Source organism: Erinaceus europaeus, chromosome 19, assembly GCF_950295315.1.
Source record: "Erinaceus europaeus chromosome 19, mEriEur2.1, whole genome shotgun sequence".
Classification (NCBI taxonomy): domain Eukaryota; kingdom Metazoa; phylum Chordata; class Mammalia; order Eulipotyphla; family Erinaceidae; genus Erinaceus; species Erinaceus europaeus.
Window position 1 is genome coordinate 19,212,962 of NC_080180.1, and position 13,253 is coordinate 19,226,214.

Below are 13,253 nucleotides of genomic sequence, written 5' to 3' on the forward strand. Positions count from 1 at the left end.
TAACCCGTTGCACTACCGCCCAACTTCCTAAGATAAATAAATCCTTTAATAAGTAGAGATAACAGTCGCTAATTCATCAGGCTATTGTTAGGATTAAGTGAAATAGTGCCTAAGCATTTCAGTGTTGTTGCCTGTTAGTGTTTTGTTTCGTGAAGTTGTGAGTAGCTGCTGAGTCACCAGATGGCTCTTTCCACGCTGGGACAGTTATCCGTGGGACTCAACATGTCCCTGCTGGGGGTCCTAATTAATCATCAGTCAGGGCCTGGTGGCTGTCCTCCCTGTGCCCTGCTTCTCTGCCCACACACTCCAGACCTGCTCCCCAGTCTTACAGAGACTGCTCACACTTTATGTGCTGCACCAGCTGGTTTTGTTATCTTAAACTCAAGATCCAGAACAAGGCCCTCAGAAAACAGAGCCAGCTCCGAGCATCAGAAATGGGCAGCACCTGAGCACCCAGAGGCCACACCCCCTCAGGCTGCACTGCCTCACCTGGCAGGCAGGTGTTAAACGAGTCTGTTCTGCTTTGTGTGCAAAGCTTGCCTCCCAGGGCTGTTTTCCGGTGCCCCCCCCCCCATGTGAAATATCTTCAAATGAAATAAAAGTATCAGGAACAGAAACTTATTCCTGAGATGCACTTACAAAGATCTCCAAATATCTGCCACGCCAGCCTCTCAGTCTGCACCTGTCACCTGGCTTTAAATGACTTTCTAAATCAGAGGTAAACTTTCCATCATGAAACCCCATTCAGAGCCCTCATCGATCCCCCCTGAAATCTGCATTGCTCTCTTGACCTGAACTCCTTGATCTCCACAACTCACAGATCGACCAGCTGGGCTCTATCGATATGCCTCAGCCCGGTGGTGTATTGCACTAATAGATTGCTGGAGTTCCGCTCTCCTGGCTGATGTGTAAGAGCAATACGTTAGGCAGGGCTGGCTCACCTGGCTGACGGATCCTTGAACCAGTCACCTGGGGCAGGGGGCCTATGATGGATGAACCTAACAAGGGCACCAAGTTCAAAAGTGGCTTTGGTTCAGCCAGTCCATCTTCCCACTGGCCACACTAGGCCTTGTGTCTTGTCAGGTGTGTCAGAGGGTGTGACTGAACAAACGTAGGTGCTGTGCTCTGCTTACCTGTGGGAAAGTGAGCAGCTGAACACACAAAGAGTGAGTTCCTACCCTCCTTCCTCTTAGGAGTACTTATGTGTCTGTATATAATATCAGTCTCTGATGAAAGCTGAGATATATCAATACTGCTTTTACTTTTCAGGTATCTGATGCATTTCTAATTCTAGTTATTTATTTATATAGAGAAGGCAGAGAGTGAAAGAGGCCACAGCACTGAATCTTCCTTCAGTGCAGGGGGGGCCATCTTGACCCTGGCTCGGCACATGGCAGAGCAGTGCACTGTGTGAGTTATTATGCCAGCCCATCACATGCATCTCTTACTAAAAGTGGTCAAGGTAATTGTACAAGGACTTCTTCTCCACTATCTTTTTTTTTTTTGCCCCCAGGGTTATCACTGGGATTCGGTGCCTGCACAATGAATCCATTGTTCCTGGAGGCCATTGTTTTCCCCTTTTGTTGCCTTTGTTGTTTATCATTGTTGTTACTGCTGTCATTGTTGTTGGACAGGACAGAGAGAAATTGAGAGAGGAGGGGAAGACAGAGAGGGGGAGAGAAAGATAGACACCTGCAGACCTGCTTCACCACTTGTAAAGCAACCCCCCTGCAGGTGGAGAGCTAGGGGCTTGAACTGAGATCCTGAAGCCGGTCCTTGTGTTTTACGCTATGCGCCCTTAACCTGCTGCATTACCGCCCAACCCCCTCCACTATTTTTTTTAAACATTGAGTAATATGAGAACAATAGATACACGTGTGTACCTAGAGACATTATCAAGAATATCTGTACCAACTTTAGTGTAATAATCACAGCAGACAGACAGCCAAATGTCCACCAACTATTGTGTCTCCCTATCTATCTGTCTGCCTGTTGTCTATCTCTAGCTAAAAAAAGGTCAGTCTGGAGCAGTGAAATCACATGTGCATGATGCCCCAAGGCCCTGGCAAGCCAAAAATTAAATAAAGAAAGAAAGAAAGAAGCTGAACATGCTGGGTGTTAAGTCTTACCTAGGGGAAGCGTGTGCAACGACAATTAGGGATAAGAAGACATTGCAAACGCAGATACTTTAAAGTTTTATATTTCCTGAATAACAAGACAAGGGCAGAGAAAGGAATGGGCTTCCCACTGGTGTTAAGTAGTCTTACCCATCAACAGTTTTCAAAAAAGAGAAAATACAACTTACAGACTCAAACAAAACCAGAGATAATTTAAGTCCAAGGACTAATCAGAAAGGTAGGTGAGTTGAGATAGTTTTTGTTGTGGGGGATACAGTAGGAAAGACTTTTTTAAAAAAATTGATTTGATAATGATCAACAAGACCGTAGGACAGGAGAGGTATAATTCCACACAAATCCCACTGCCAGAATTCCGTATCCCATCCCCTTCACTGAAAGCTTTCCTGTTCTTTATCCCTCTGGGAGTATGGACCCAGGACGGTTATGGGGAGCAGAAGGTGGAAGGTCTGGCTTCTGTAATTGCTTCCCCGCTGAACATGGGCGTTGGTGGGGAAAGGAAACAACCAAGTAAGATCAAAATTGATGGGGTGAAGGGCCAGGCGGTGGTGCGTCTGGTTAAGTGCACTCCTTTCCTTGCACAAAGACCTGGGTTTGAGCCTCCGCTCCCCACCTGCAGGGGGGATGATGCTTCACACGCAGTGAAGTAGGTCTGCCGGTGTCTTTCTCTCTTCCTCTTAATCTCCCCTCCACTTTCAATTTCTCTCTGTCCTAGTCAATTAAAAAAGATAGAACGAAAAAAAAAAAAAACGACTGATGGGTTGAGTGGTAGAGCACTGGCTGAATGCACACGCTACCAACTACAAAGGGGGGGCTTCATAAGCTGTGAAGCAGGTCTGCAGGTGTCTCCCTCTTTCCCTATCTCCTCCTTCCTTCTCAAATTCTTTGTCCTATCACAATAAAACTTAAAAAAAAAAAAACTTTGCTTAGGCTCTGCAATGAGATTTCCTTCTTGATGAGAGCGGTGGATTTGGGGTAGAGGAGAAGGAGCTGGGAATAGAGCACACAGCCCAGCAGCCAGGCAAGAACCTTGTAAGACAGAGAGGAGCTAGGGTCCGAGGAAGCAATATTCATTTTTCAAATTTTCAGGGCTTCTCCATCTTAGTGGAACTTGAGGGTCCCTGTAAGGTAAATGCTTGAGGACCAAGACAGAAGTTTACACTGGGAATCAGGGAAAGCACGATTCCTTCTTAGAAAAGCCTGTGGGGAGTTGGGCTGTAGCACAGCGGGTTAAGTGCACGTGGCGCCAAGTGCAAGGACGGGCATAAGGATCCCAGTTTGAGTCCCCGGCTTCCCATCTGCAGGGGAGTCGCTTCACAGGCAGTGAAGCAGGTCTGCAGGTGTCTATCTTTCTCTCCTCCTCTCTGTCTTCCCCTCCTCTCTCCATTTCTCTGTCCTATCTAACAATGACGACATCAATAACAACAACAAAACAAGGGCAACCAAAGGGAAATTATATATATGAAAAGCCCCTGAAATTCCTCACACTAGCTCTAACACTCTGAAAAGCCTAGGGGCATGGGAGCACAGAGCCAACAGGTCACAGGAAATGTGAAGAGGTCTCAGGGTTAGCAAAGATCTTCACTCTGGAGTTTTCTCGTGAAATCAGTCGTGCTAATGGCTCGTCTGCAGGTCCAAGTTCAGAACGTCTAGAAGTCTTTAGCATTAAAGTATGTCATGAACAACTGGGGATCCAACAAACTGGACACGCACATTTCCATATTCAGGTGACATCTCCAAATAGTTATTTCCACATAGGCTCTGCAAATGCAAGTGACTTAATGGACTGACTAAACAGTATTGGCTTGAAAAAATTCAGATGGGGGGTTGGGCGGTAGCACAGTGGGTTAAGCGCATATGGCACAAGGGCCTGCATAAGGATCCCAGTTTGAGCCCTGGCTCCCCATCTGCAAGGGAGCCACTTCACAGGCTTTGGTAAAGCAGGTCTGCAGGTGCCTATCTTTCTCTCCCCCTTTGTCTTCCCTCCCCTCTCGGTTTCTCTGTCCTATCCAACAGCAACAACAATAATGACAAAAACAATAAACAAGGGCAACAAAAGGGGAAAAATGGCTTCCAGGAGCAGTGGATTCGTAGTGCAGGCACGAGCCCCAGCAATAACCCTGGAGGCAAAAAAAAAAAAAAAATTCAGATGGATTCGGTCAAGGGCACACACACCTCATCCTATACCTTAAGGGCATCAAGACATTGCTTAGTTCCTTATTACTGTGGAACTGAATGGTGGCAGATGTTGTCTTAAATATGCCAGGTTAAAAAAAATTCAGTACAACTTTGGGACCTTGGCAGAGTGTCATGAGTGGCACATGGCTGTATCAATGTGATCTTGAAAGCATGATGACAGGAGTCAGGTGGTAGCGCAGCGGGTTAAGCGCAGGTGGCACAAAGCAAGGACTGCATAAGGATCCTGGTTCCAGCCCCTGGCTCTTCACCTGCAGGGGAGTCGCTTCACAAGTGGTGAAGCAGGTCTGCAGGTGTCTATCTTTCTCTCCCCCTCTGTCTTCCCCACCTCTCTCCATTTCTCTCTGTCCTTATCCACTAAGCCACCTCCCAGACCACCATTTCTCTCTGTCCTATCCAACAACAACAACATTAATAATAACTACAACAATAAAATAAGGGCAACAAAAGGGAATAAATTTTTTTTTTTTAAAAAAGAAAGCATGATGACAAAGGTTGTATAGTGAGAAAGAATGATGGATGTTAATTGCCAACAGTGGCCAGGAGTTATGTCCATATGTGTGTGTGTGTGTGCGCACATGTGTGTGTATGCAGTACAGGAGAATGAACTCAGGGGCTTCCCACATATGTAAGATTACTGAACCATTTCCCAGTCCAATTTTTAAATTATTTTTATTATTTTTTATTTACTGGATAGAGACAGCCAGAAATTGAGAGGAAAAGGGAGACAGAGAGACACTTGCAGCCCTGCTTCACCACTTGTGAAGTTTCCCCCCTGCAAGTGGGGACCAAGGGTGTGAACCTGAGTCCTTACGCAATGTAACATGTGTAACTGAGTCCTTACGCAATGTAACGTGTGTAACTGAGTCCTTACGCAATGTAACGTGTGTAACTGAGTCCTTACGCAATGTAACGTGTGTAACTGAGTCCTTACGCAATGTAACGTGTGTACCTTACGCAATGTAACGTGTGTAACTGAGTCCTTACGCAATGTAACGTGTGTAACTGAGTCCTTACACAATGTAACATGTGTAACTGAGTCCTTACGCAATGTAACATGTGTAACTGAGTCCTTACGCAATGTAACCAGGTACGCCACCACCTAACCCCCCAATTTTTATGCTTATAAAATGTTTCTATGTTTTCATGAGAGAGACCAGGCCACTGCTGAGCTCTTGCATATGGTGTGCCATGGGCTGACTCTGCAGCCTATAGGTCCTCAGGCCTGCAAGTCTGCTGTCTAACTTGTGTTTTTCTTCAGTTCTGTTCTTTATTTTTAGGATGTGCACAGTGGCTAAGGGAAAAACACCAAAGCACCACTCCATCATCCATGGAGTTCTCTTTGGTGCTGTTCATGGTATGTGGGGAGAGAAGCTGGGCCTGACACATGGCAACGCATGTGCTCTGCCCACTGAGCCATCTCCCTCGCCCCTATTTTTCCATTTTTTTCATTTAATGTCCAGACAGTCCATGAGGTAGGTATTACTTCCTGCTGCAGATGAAGAAATAGGCATGAAGACAGCAAGTAACTCATGCAGTTCCCAAGCAACTTACTTGGGAGTCTTACTATGAATGTATGAAAAGGTGCCAAATGCTCAGCCTTCCCACTGCAGCACGCAGGACACGTCTACTCTGGACATAGCCAGCCGAGGAGAGGAGCAGCAGGATGCTGCTAAACAGCAGAACTAAGCAGCTGCCGTCTTGCTGTGTTTCCTGTGATTTGCTTTAACACCGGAATACTTTTTCTTTCTTCTTTCTTTCTTTCTTTCTTTCTTTCTTTCTTTCTTTCTTTCTTTCTTTCTTTCTCTTTTTACCAAAGCAGATCTATACAGGAATTTTGAGTCTAGAATAAAATAAGTGAAAAGATAGTCAGTAAACCTGAGAGACCTTAGCGCAAGGGAAATTCAAACTGACAATATTTATTAAAAGCATGTTCTTTGTAAAATTCTTGATAGTACACATGATTCCAATAGCAAATGTTTTACAATTCATTCAAATATTGTGTAACAATTTACTTAATATAAATATATATACATATGAAATCTTACAAAGACAGTCAAACGTTTCTGACCAATGAAGTCACAAGAAAGCAGACAGTGAAGATCAAATAATGAGCACTGAGCACACTAGTACTTTAGAAAGTGCTGCAGAAAAGTACAATCTCGAGGGAAAGCCCTGATGAACGCCTACACTTTATAAAATAGTAAACGTGCCACTTGGCAGAACAGTGACTATAAAAGATACATACAAGACACAAGCTGAAATGCCAAAGATGGGAGGGAAAAAAACCCGTGAGAGCGAATTTGCTACAGTGCACTATTTTAAATACCAGCAAAACATAGCACAGGGCTCCCGAACATTGTTCTGACTACAGTGACTTGCATTTACTTACAACTGCTCGCTCACAATGAAATAGTCCAACACACTCAAGGTACTGACAGCCGACTTCTACTAAACCTGCCAAATGGTAGCCACACATGAAGAGGACAAGGGGTCGGGTTCGCTGGAAGAATTACCCTGAGAACTGCTCAGTAACACCCAAGTAGAATTGCTACTTGTCTATTCAAATTCCATTTCTGCTTGTGGGGAAAATGTCCAAACAACTTCCTTCACGTAAGATCCCTACAGTAGAGTATTCTCTTTTGTTCTTGATTTTGGACTAGATAAAGGCTTCTAAAATTGAAATATAATAAGGATCTTTAATCTTTTTCTTTTTTCATTGTTGGATAGGACAGAGAGAAATGGAGAGAGGAGGGGAAGACACAGAGGGGGAGAGAAAGACAGACACCTGCAGACCTGCTTCACTGCTTGTGAAGTGACTCCCCCGCAGGTGGGGAGCCGGGGGAGCATTTTTGATCTTTATAAGCTTATGCACCAACTCTCACCCCACCCATAATAAAGACAAGCATTATCAAGGAAAGCTATAGCCTCTAACCTACTGAACTCACCCAAGAGTCAAGTGTGGCTCTGCCACTGTTCACTTGGTTTTAAATTATGTTCCCGCAGCCCCCATACAGACTATGCAAATAACCCATAATGCTAATATAGCAGTTGACTACTCTAGGTAACCACTTACTGTTTGGAGAGGAACAGGAAACTACCCTTGAACACACTGTTCAAAGTGGCAGCCAGTTGACCTGTTGTTCAGCAACAATGTTTTAGATTTAACAGTGCAAGTTAAGCTGCTTTGGTTAAACCGGTGTTAGCAATGTTCCCCACAAACCTCAGCCTAGATATCCGCAGAAGGGAGAAGGCACACAGGTGGCCAATTGTTCAAGCCTCTACACCTGAGAAAAATAACTATTTACAAACAGGTTATTGAGCCAACCAGACAGTATTTCAATGTGAGAGAGAAATATTTAGAATGGAAGGCAGACAAGAGAGAGGACCAATCACTTGGCTTGAGCTCCTACTTTCATTCTGTTGCCATAATATTCCAACACAGGAAACACCCATTTCCAACTGTCTGCTGACAGGTGCACACGTGGGCACTCTGGATTAGGACTCCAAGCTGCCCCTACTGCCAGTACCCAAGGATGGCACACCAACAGACATGAAATATCTACACACACTTCTTGCTTTTTTACATTCTCCTAGTAAGGAGATCGTCTACCCCCTGCTCTCTCTTTCCTGGCTGGGCATGAGGTGTCCACACACGGCCACTCACACCCACTGAGTCCTGTGTGGTGTGCAGGCCTCTGAGGTCACAGCAGGGGAGGAGTCAAGGAGCCGGTAGACACGCTTTGGAACACCTCTGCTCCTGCTGGCCTCGGGCCTGCTTGGGTTACGGTGCTGCTGTCCTTCTCTGGCATTTGGATTACAAGTCTCCCAGGATTCCAACAGACCAGGTCTTTCTTCAGATTCAAAGCACAAGAGTAGCAGTTTGGCTACTGATTCTAGTTCCCCAGGATCAGCCTGAGAGATCCTCTTCTCACAGCTGTCAATAGCAGTAGGGTGGACACCGCAGGCATCGTGAAAATCCCTGGCCAAGCTGCAAATACTTTCAACACGATTCCTGACAAGGCTCACATCGCAGTGGCTGCCTATGGTAAACAGGGGGAGGAAAATAATTAACCTTTTCATTTTTTACCAGGCACTTAAGACTATTTAATGACTAGTCGGCAAGACCTACTTAGGAAAATTCCAAGTTAAGAATACTCAGCTTATCTATTAAACAATTTCTGCACTTGTTATTCTTTGTTTATTTAATTACTTAGGTAGAAGCACGTTAAGTACTTGAATTAAAAAACTCAAAGATATGGGTGTGTATCTATCCTGGTAATTAACATCAATGAAGCAGCATTAGACTTTTAGTTAATGAATTAGGCTAAAATATGGAAAGATGTCTGAGTTCTTAAATATAAAATTCTGGTTCACTAACAATTCCATTTGGAGATAATACCTCTCAGTACAGTAGTAACCATTTGAATTGTTTGTTCTAAGCAGTGTTTTAACTTCAAGAATTTGGAAGCAAGATTAGTCATCTTCCTTAAATATTGGTATCCAGGACTTTCTTCTTTTACTTGAGTTCTGAAATTTATCTGTGAAAATAAAGTTAATGGTTTTTAAATGCATAATAAGCTACATAGTATAAGGCTTAGTCAGTATGATTTTAATTACCAGAATCTATATTCAAGAAAGAGATTAAGTATCCCAAGAACTTAATTCAATTTTTAAAATATTTTATTTATTGAGGGTAGAGTAGTAGTGCAGTGGGTTAAGCGCATGTGACATAAGGATGACGGTTTGAGCCCCGGCTCCCCACCTGCAGGGAGGTTGCTTCACAGGCAGTGAAGCAGGTCTGCAGGTGTCTATCTTTCTATCCCCCTGTCTTCCCCTCCTCTCTCCATTTCTCTCTGTCCTATCCAACAATGATGACATCAATAATAACTACAACAACAATAAAAAACAACAAGGGCAACAGAAGGGAAAATAAATAAATAAATATATATATTTAAAAGACTTTAAAAAAAGAAAAAGATTTTATTGATTGATTGATTTGGATAGAGATAAAATGAAGTCAAGAGGGAAGTGAGAGATAGAGAAGGTGGGTGAGAGAGAAAGAGAGCGAGAGAAAGAGATCTGCAGCACTACTTCTCTGCTCATGAAGCTTTTCCCCTGTAGGTGGGGATCAGGGGCTTGAACTCAGATCTTTGCATGTGCATTCAATCGGGTGTACCATCACCAAGCCCCACTTAACTTTATTTTCATAAGAACAAAATATAATGACTGCTTTTTAAAAAAAAAAAAAATAAGATTTTTAAAATTTTATTTTTTTAAATTTTTTAAAAGAATTTATTTACTTATTTATTAATGAGAAAGACAGGAGGAAAGAACCAGATGTCACTCTGGTACATGTGCTGCCGGAGATCCTGTTGGTCATCATTTCTCCTTTGGCTAGTTCTGCTTCTGTTTCTATCCCTGTCATCACACCAGGTTCCCCCCCCCCGGACCCCCCCCCACCCCGCATTGCTTAACGTTGTGGTTATTTACATAATCATTGTTTCGTTTGAGACCCACCCTGGTTTAATCCCCATTGGTTTAATCCCCACTGGTTTAATCCCCACTGGTTCATGCTCTTTTTCCACTCCACCCCCTTATCCTATGTATTTCCTTTTCCACCCTACCACTTCCATCTCAGAAGATATTTAAAGGCAGATCAATAAACGCAGCAGGGTATTGTGAGTCCCCGCTCCGCCAGTCCCAGAGTCTCTCTACTCTCTCTCTCTCTATCTCTATCTCTCTGCACGCATGATGCTAGTTCCTGATCCCTTTCCCGCGCAGCAGCCTAGGTTGGCTCGGGTCGAGTTCTCTCCAACCCAGAGAGCACGTGCCTAGGAAGAAGCACCCTCAGGCTAGCCTGGCAGGATCCAACTCAGGACCTCATGGTTGAGAATCCAATGCTTTATCAACTGTGCCACCTCCCAGACCACAGATTTTTAAAATTTTAAATCAAAGTTCACTCATCCTGATAATGAAAAAGTACCATTTCTTATTCAATATCACAAAAGAGAAATTTATTTATTTTAAAATTTAAATTTTATATTTCCCATTGATTATACTGCAATAAATATTTTTGAACCATATGAACACCTCAACTAGTAACACAATGATTACTTTTCGTGTATTTCTCTTTACCTGTGACATGAGAGTGAAATAATTTGCCTAGTCCTCCTATATTTAAAAACTTTTGAGCAGATTAACTAAGTATAATTTTGGCCTACAATGACTATCTTAGTAAAGATTAACAGTTACAAAACCTGTGGCAGAATACATGAAAGTACATCAGTATTAATCCACCTCTACACAGTATTTTCTCCACTACTAAAGCAAACGAATTATGGCATCCAAGGTAAGTAGCTAGCATAGTAGCATGCGTGCTTCAGTTAAACGCGCACAAAGAAGTCATCTGGCTAAGGACAAAAGCTGAAATTCAAATGTCTACACTTGAGTCAAATGAAATTATAAAACACACTAAAGGAAACTAAACATAAAAATAATTTGCACTTCTCTTACTGTTTTCCATTCAGCAAACATGCTTTCAAGAGATTCCATCAACCGCATGGCATGAGTTCTCATGGGTTTGGTTACCTATGGAGAACATTAAAATATTTTATGATACAAATTATGATTAGAAGTATAAAGAAATTCTAGACCTGAGTGAAACCAGAGAGAGTAAAAAGTTCCAGTCCAGGGGCCCGGTGGTAGCATAGTGGGTTAAGCGCACATGGCACAAAGTGTGTACAGACTGGCTTAAGGATCCTGGTTGGAGCCCCCGGCTCCCCACCTGCAGGGGAGTCACTTCACAGGTGGTGAAGCAGGTCTGCAGGTGTCTATCTTTCTCTCACCCTCTCTGTCTTCCCCTCCTCTCTCCATTTCTTTCTGTCCTATCCAGCAACAACGACAGCATTAACAACAACAACAACAATAATGATAAACAACAAGGGCAACAAAAGGGAAAAAATAGCCTCCAGGAGCAATAGATTCATAGTATACACACCAAGCCCCAGCAATAACCCTGGAGGCAAAAAACAAACAAAAAAAAGTTCCAGTCCAGAAGTTAGAAGACTGAATTGCTACTTCTGGGACTTCCACTCAATAACCAGAGTACCCTACTTGTCTAAATGGAATTTCTTACACATCAATTTATATATTAAATATCAATATCCTATGAAGTTTATTATGATAATAGCATTTATATTACATTTAATGTTTATGAATATCAATTTATAAAATTTCCTTTGGAAGTGAGTTAAGTAACTAATATATTAACCAGGATTATGCCCTAAGAATTTTATCTATGCATTTTTTTGTCTAATTGAAATTGGTTCGGCATAGAACAGTGTATTCATTTAAGGTATACAACACTGTGTGACATTTGTGAAGACCATCACAGTAAGTTTAGTTAATATCGTCATCTCAATATCACCCCCTTGTCCTTTTAAGATCATTGCATGCAGGGGCCAGGCAGTAACACACCTGGTTGAGCACACATATTACCATGCCCAAGGTTCAAGCCCCAGCCCCCACCTGTATAGAAAAGCTTCACAAGTGATGAAGCAGTGCTGCAGGTATCTTTCTTTCTCTCTCCCTGATTCTCCCTTCCCTCTTGACATCTCTCTGCCTCAACCCAATAAATGAATAATATGTATATTTAAAAACCACTGCACTGGGAGTTGGACGGTGGTATAGCAGGTTCTGCGCACATGGCACAAAGCACAAGGACCGGTGTAAGGATCCTGGTTTGAGCCCCCGGCTCCCCACCTGCAGGGGAGTCGCTTCACAGGTGGTGAAGCAGGTCTGCAGGTGTCTCTCTTTCTTTCCCCCTCTCTGTCTTCCCCTCCTCTCTCCATTTCTCTCTGTCCTATCCAACAACGAACGACATCAACAATAACAATAATAACCACAATAAGGCTACAACAACAAGGGCAACAAAAGGGGGAAAAAATGGCCTCCAGGAGCAGTGGATTCATGGTGTAGGCACTGAGCCCCAGCAATAACCCTGGAGGCAACAAACAAACAAACAAAAAAACCATTGCACCAAAGCAAAGGACTCTGAGGTAGGAGGGGGAGAGTAGAGAGGGCTGTGAGGTTCTGGGGCATGATGGTAGAAAGAGATCTATGTCAGGAGTGAGAGTGTTTCGCAGACACCTATTATGGGGAAATCTGAAATTTAAAAGGGAAAAAAAGAACACGAGGGGGGGGGGGGAGGTCGGGCGGTGGCGCAGTGGGTTAAGCGCATGTGGCGCAAAGCGCAGGGACCGGCGTAAGAATCCCAGTTCGAGCCCCCGGCTCCCCACCTGCAGGGGAGTCGCTTCACAGGCGGTGAAGCAGGTCTGCAGGTGTCTATCTTTCTCTCCCCTTCTCTGTCTTCCCCTCCTCTCTCCATTTCTCTCTGTCCTATCCAACAACGAATTGCGTCAACAAGGGCAATAATAATAACTACAACGAAGCTACAATAAGGGCAACAAAAGGGGGGAAAAATGGCCTCCAGGAGCGGTGGATTCATGGTGCAGGCACCGAGCCCAGCAATAACCCTGGAGGAGGAAAAAAAAAAAAAGAACACAGGGACAGAATCACATATAAATCAGGGATTGGGGGGAGGGGGGACCTGGATCAATAACTGTTAGTTTCCATTCTAATGTATCAAAGTCCAAAGCTTAACAAATATTGGGGGGGGGGGGGGGAGACAAGCAGGAAAGCAAACACTAGGTGTCACTATTGTACTCTGCTTTCTAGCAGTTTATCTAGGGACTAAATTCCTGCTGATAATTGTGACACGATTTAGCAAACTATTAACCACTAGAGTAACTTAAGAGTGACTGGGGAAAATGTCACCATGATATAGTATCACCAACCTGATCAATAAAAGAAGAATTCACTGCAAATTAAAGTATGTGAGTTAACAGAAATTTCATTCTT

At 43.5% G+C, this 13,253-nt stretch overlaps 1 protein-coding gene across 2 annotated transcripts in view; it reads right to left on the bottom strand.

Moving 5' to 3' along the window:
- Positions 1–6,226: 6,226 nt before the first annotated feature.
- KIF14 (kinesin family member 14) overlaps positions 6,227–13,253 on the bottom strand; it is a 64,433-nt gene continuing 57,406 nt past the window's right edge. For both annotated transcript variants that reach the window (XM_060178512.1, XM_060178511.1), the window contains exons 28-30: positions 10,848–10,922; positions 8,734–8,872; positions 6,227–8,374 (exon numbers count right to left, since the gene is read on the bottom strand). In XM_060178512.1, coding sequence (XP_060034495.1) covers positions 7,995–8,374; positions 8,734–8,872; positions 10,848–10,922 — 594 coding nt within the window. In that variant the 3' untranslated portion in view covers positions 6,227–7,994. The remainder of the gene's footprint in view (positions 8,375–8,733; positions 8,873–10,847; positions 10,923–13,253) is intronic.